The sequence below is a fragment of the Mandrillus leucophaeus genome, unplaced genomic scaffold, assembly GCF_000951045.1.
Source record: "Mandrillus leucophaeus isolate KB7577 unplaced genomic scaffold, Mleu.le_1.0 Scaffold687, whole genome shotgun sequence".
Taxonomy (NCBI): domain Eukaryota; kingdom Metazoa; phylum Chordata; class Mammalia; order Primates; family Cercopithecidae; genus Mandrillus; species Mandrillus leucophaeus.
This window is the reverse complement of record NW_012107441.1, coordinates 266,601-271,566: the sequence shown is the minus strand read 5'-3', so window position 1 is coordinate 271,566 and position 4,966 is coordinate 266,601. Positions and strand designations below refer to the sequence as shown.

The 4,966-nt window shown below is 42.2% G+C and overlaps 2 protein-coding genes across 7 annotated transcripts in view; both read left to right on the top strand.

The window, feature by feature from the left end:
• SNURF (SNRPN upstream reading frame) overlaps nucleotides 1-427 on the top strand; it is a 37,782-nt gene extending 37,355 nt beyond the window's left edge. The window contains exon 4 of one of the 2 annotated variants that reach the window (XM_012002424.1): nucleotides 359-427. The gene's annotated coding sequence lies outside the window, so the exon portion shown is untranslated. Of the gene's footprint in view, nucleotides 1-259; nucleotides 286-358 lie in introns of those variants that run through there. The other variant, XM_012002425.1, reaches the window with a different exon arrangement.
• SNRPN (small nuclear ribonucleoprotein polypeptide N) overlaps nucleotides 1-4,549 on the top strand; it is a 213,927-nt gene extending 209,378 nt beyond the window's left edge. For 4 of the 5 annotated variants that reach the window (XM_012002429.1, XM_012002430.1, XM_012002428.1 and 1 more), the window contains 7 exons: nucleotides 283-428; nucleotides 1,288-1,439; nucleotides 2,246-2,357; nucleotides 2,819-2,971; nucleotides 3,731-3,869; nucleotides 4,159-4,284; nucleotides 4,373-4,549. In XM_012002429.1, the coding sequence (XP_011857819.1) occupies nucleotides 426-428; nucleotides 1,288-1,439; nucleotides 2,246-2,357; nucleotides 2,819-2,971; nucleotides 3,731-3,869; nucleotides 4,159-4,284; nucleotides 4,373-4,410 (723 nt within the window). In that variant the 5' untranslated portion in view covers nucleotides 283-425 and the 3' untranslated portion in view covers nucleotides 4,411-4,549. Of the gene's footprint in view, nucleotides 1-282; nucleotides 429-619; nucleotides 889-1,287; nucleotides 1,440-2,245; nucleotides 2,358-2,818; nucleotides 2,972-3,730; nucleotides 3,870-4,158; nucleotides 4,285-4,372 lie in introns of those variants that run through there. The other variant, XM_012002426.1, reaches the window with a different exon arrangement.
• Nucleotides 4,550-4,966: the final 417 nt, after the last annotated feature.

Genomic DNA, 4,966 nt, shown 5'->3' with positions numbered 1-4,966 from the left:
TTAAATGAGGATGGAAAGAAAAATACTAAATTTTGGAAAATGAAGCTTAATTTTTGAAACATGTAGGAATTACTAGGTAAAATAAAATTCAATGAGTTTCATCAGTCCTAAGTGTGTCAAATGTGACAGTTAAGAATGGGACTAGTGAAATTTGGCAGTCCCTTGGTGAGGAAGCTAGTATGAGAGGAAGGATGTTTTTGAATATGTCTGTCATAGTGATTTTCATGCCTGTTTTAAAATATGGTAGATTGCAGTGCAGCTTTAACATGCTTTTCTCTGCAGGCTCCGTCTACTCTTTGAAGCTTCTGCCCAGCTTGCATTGTTTCTAGGAGAACCTGCATCATACCTTTATCTATAGCCTTCCCCTAGGTCTTCAGAAGCACCAAGTTTTAACTGTGGACATTGGATTTGGTGGAAGAGCAATCATGGTAAGCTGTACAATAAGGCTGAGGGTTGAAAACGTGATGTAAGGGCTGAAAGAAAGAGTTTGCCAGCATGTGCAGTGATTTTGGGTTCTGAATGTTAGTATACATCCATGGATATAGATTCTCATTGCACTGAGTATCAGCTGGAGATGAGCTGATTTTTTTTGTTTTTTTCAGACGGAGTCTTGCTCTGTCTCCCAGGCTCACTACAACCCTGGGTCCAAGAGATTCTTGTGCCTCAGCCTCTTTATTAGAGACGGGGTTTCACTGTGTTGGCCAGGCTGGTCTCAAACTCCTGACCTCAAGTGATCCACCCACCTCAGCCTCCCAAAGTTCTGGGATTATAGGCGTGAGCCACTGTACCTGGCCGTGAGAAATGTTTTATGATGTGAGAAAATACAGGAGTATTTGGTCATGCTTCCACCAGTGGTGAGGGACTATTCTGCAGATGATGGACTCTCAGGTCAGATTACAATAGAAATAAAGAGGACTTTTAAAATGGAAGGGTTTTGGCATTAATAGTACAGAGAAAAGCAGTCTGGAGAGAGAGAACACCCTAATCATTGTGGTTTGGTTTAGTTAGGGGAGTGGACAGTTTACAGCATGCATTGTCTAAGAGAAGAATAATCACCCCTAAGGAGGTGAAAATTGGTTCTTGAGATGTGAAAAAATACTTCATAATCCTTCGTGGTCCTCCAGAGACTCATACTAAATATGGAAGAATGTTGGTGAAAAAGTAGGAGAGAATATTTGTTTAGTTAAGGAAACCAGGCTTGGATTATATAAGGGCGGAGAAGAAACAGAAGATTAGAAGACTAGGGTGTTGGCAACCTGAACATGACTCTTGTCTTACTGCTTCCAGACTGTGGGCAAGAGTAGCAAGATGCTGCAGCACATTGACTATAGAATGAGATGTATCCTACAAGATGGCCGAATCTTCATTGGCACCTTTAAGGCTTTTGACAAGCATATGAATTTGATCCTCTGTGATTGTGATGAGTTCAGAAAGATCAAGTAAGGCTGATTTGGGTAAATGGGGGTTGGATGCAGAGGCAGTGGGAAGGGACGGCCAGAGCTGGAGTAAGGGATTTCCAAGGGTAACTGAGGTAGGTAGGGAAGCTAAGGTAGAGCCAGTCTATTGTTTCACCTCTTGACCTGATCTCTGAATTAGGTCAGAGTCCGCATATAAACTCTTTTAAGTTTGTGAGACAATCATGGATTTATTACTGGGAATAAAAGTGTATGTTGTGCTCAAAATATTAAGTTATATTTATTTTTAAAATTGAGAAAAATGCTATTGTTAATTAATTGGTTGGCTTCTGCAGCAGTCTTAGACCGAATAAATCTGGGTTGAAATAGAGAATAATAATTGCTCTTCACGGTTGAGGAGTTGGGATATGGTTGCTATTTGTTATCCTCTGTTTGCCTATTACTGTTCGCATTATTTCAGTTGTGTCACCCTGTCATTATGATTTAATTATTTAAGTAATTTTTTAAAGAAATTTCCATTTTAATATGGAAACCGAAGTTTCAACTTTGTTTTCCTTAAAAGGCATTTTACAAAAGAAATTAGTCTTGTTGTAGTGTTAACATCAAAGGAACATTCTGTGAAAGACTAAAGTTAGATCAGAAAACAGCTTTACTATTTACCCTTTTATATTAACTGTTTACAGATTTTTTTTTGGTTTGTTTTTCAGTGATAATATCTGTTTAGCATCGGTTGCCTTAATTGATACTTGAGGTTGTATAAATATTTTGATGAGTGAGTGATCTAGGGGTCACTAAAATTTATCTCACTAAAATTTAATTCTGATTTGTAGGCCAAAGAATGCGAAGCAACCAGAGCGTGAAGAAAAGCGGGTTTTGGGTCTGGTGTTGCTGCGTGGGGAGAACTTGGTATCCATGACTGTGGAGGGGCCACCCCCCAAAGATGTAAGGAAGATGTAGGGCAGGACAGAACTTTAATTTGCAAGGACATCATATTATGTGAGATGTCTGAAATCACGGTACAGCACAGACACAGTTGAACATAGATTGTCAAATAAAATGTGCCAAGCACTTAGTATCAATTGTTGGTTGCCTATGCTATTTGGGATTAAGGGTTTTTTGGTGAATTATTCTGTGTGCTGGGCATTACCTAGGTGAGGGTAGGAGTTGCTGATTCATGTTTGCTTGGTATGTTTATAAAAGAACTGTTTTCACAATTTGACAAATAATGCGCATTTTATCCACAAGATACCTCCATGGTATACTTGCTTGCTTGTTCATTTGGATACAGAACTAATATGAGATAGGTGTCTGGGAAAATGGTGGAGAGAAGTGATCTCTGATGCATAGAAATACTGAGAACTTGTCAATTGTTTGATTTTAGGCTATACATTTTCTTGTTTCAGACTGGCATTGCTCGGGTACCACTTGCTGGAGCTGCTGGAGGCCCTGGGGTTGGTAGGGCAGCTGGTAGAGGAGTACCAGCTGGTGTGCCAATTCCCCAGGCCCCTGCTGGATTGGCAGGCCCTGTCCGAGGAGTTGGGGGACCGTCCCAGCAGGTGAGGAACCAGCGGAGGGTTTTATATTATTGGGAGAATGTGACTAAGCCAGAGGCCGAGGAGATTTAAAAACCTGAGTGTACATGTCATACTATGTAAAGGGCATATGGTCTAGGAGGAACCAACGGACAGATATACAGGAGGACGGGAATAAAACTAGCTACTTAAAATGGTCATTGGGTGATTAAAATTACCCGAGTTACTCTTGGTAAGAGTAACTTGCCACTAGTGGTGAGTGAACAGAATGCATGGATATACCTCAGTTGAAAAGGTCAAAGGGCTTTGTGGATGTCAGTGTACTAAGATTAGTTTTTAAAATACGGGAATAGGCCAGGTGCGGTGGCTTATGCCTGTAGTCCAGCACTTTGGGAGGCCAAAGTGGGCAGATCACTTGAGGTCAGGAGTTGGAGACCAGCCTGGCCCACATGGTGAAAACCCCATCTCTACTAAAGATACAAAAAACTGCTGGGCCTGGTTGGGGGTACCTGTAATCCCAGCTGCCCAGCAGGCTGAGACAGGAGAATCGCTTGAACCCGGGAGTGGGAGGCTGCAGTGAGCTGAGATTGCACCATTGCATTGCAGCCTGAGTGACAAGAGTGAAACTGTCTCAAAAAAAAAAAAAAACATGGGAATAATGAGAGAAGTACAACATTGCAACAGTTGTTTGTGTCTAATTGGTCATTTTTCTCGTTTATCTTCTGTGTTTGAATAACGTGAAGGTATGTATCACTTTGTTGGTTTCTCGCCTCGCCTTCTCAGGTAATGACTCCACAGGGAAGAGGCACTGTAGCAGCTGCTGCCGTTGCTGCCACTGCCAGCATTGCTGGAGCCCCGACACAGTACCCACCAGGACGGGGGACTCCGCCCCCACCTGTTGGCAGAGCAACCCCACCTCCAGGTAAGGGATTGGTGAACATTAAGACGAATTTGAATCTCTGACGAGAGAGAGCTTACTGATTTAAGACACACAGCCTGAGAGCCTAACTCAGAATCCGGGGCATATGCTTCCTCCCTCTTCTAGGTACTGGTGTTTAATGAAAGACGTAGAAGAGTAATTGTCATTTAGAAATCATTTGACTCTTACCACTGTTGTCTGGCCCATTTCTTTAGGGATTATTTGGGCTAAATTCTAACAGCTTTTCTAAGCCGGTTTATGAGGCCTTTATTTCTACCATTTTTCATCGCAGGCATTATGGCTCCTCCACCTGGTATGAGACCACCCATGGGCCCACCAATTGGGCTTCCCCCTGCTCGAGGGACGCCAATAGGCATGCCCCCTCCGGGAATGAGACCCCCTCCGCCAGGAATTAGAGGTGAGTGCGAGCATAGGGGCTTGATGGTTCAGCCAGGCCCCTGAATATGTGTATCCTCTTTTTCTCAATGTTTCTATTTCCTTTCCAGGTCCACCTCCCCCAGGAATGCGTCCACCAAGACCCTAGCATACTGTTGATCCATCTCAGTCACTTTTCCCCCTGCAATGCGTCTTGTGAAATTGTGTAGAGTGTTTGTGAGCTTTTTGTCCCCTCATTCTGCATTAATAATAGCTAATAATAAATGCATAGAGCAATTAAACTGTGAGGTACTGTTGTATATATTTTTTTGCCTGTTGATTTTGATGAGATCTTAAGTTACTGTGGATGAGGTGATGTCTATTAAGCAGTAGATTCAAATCATATTCTCTTTCATTCTTAGGATAAAAAGGTTTTCTGCTTTCTAACTTTCACTTTGTGCATTGACTGGTGTTGGTTAATAATGTTTTCATGACCCAGGGGGTTTTAAGTGGTTGTGCTGCTTCCCACGTGGCCTCCTGCTTCTCCTGTTACTAAGTCATGTGATCTGAAGGGAAGTGGGGATGGGATGAAAGCCCTTGTAAGGCCACCTATATACTGAAGGAAATTGTAATGAATCACGATCATGCTCGTTACGTATCAAGGCTTTTGAAATAGAAGTTACTCTTTTTCTTGGGATGTTGACCTCAGTTGATCAAGTTTTACA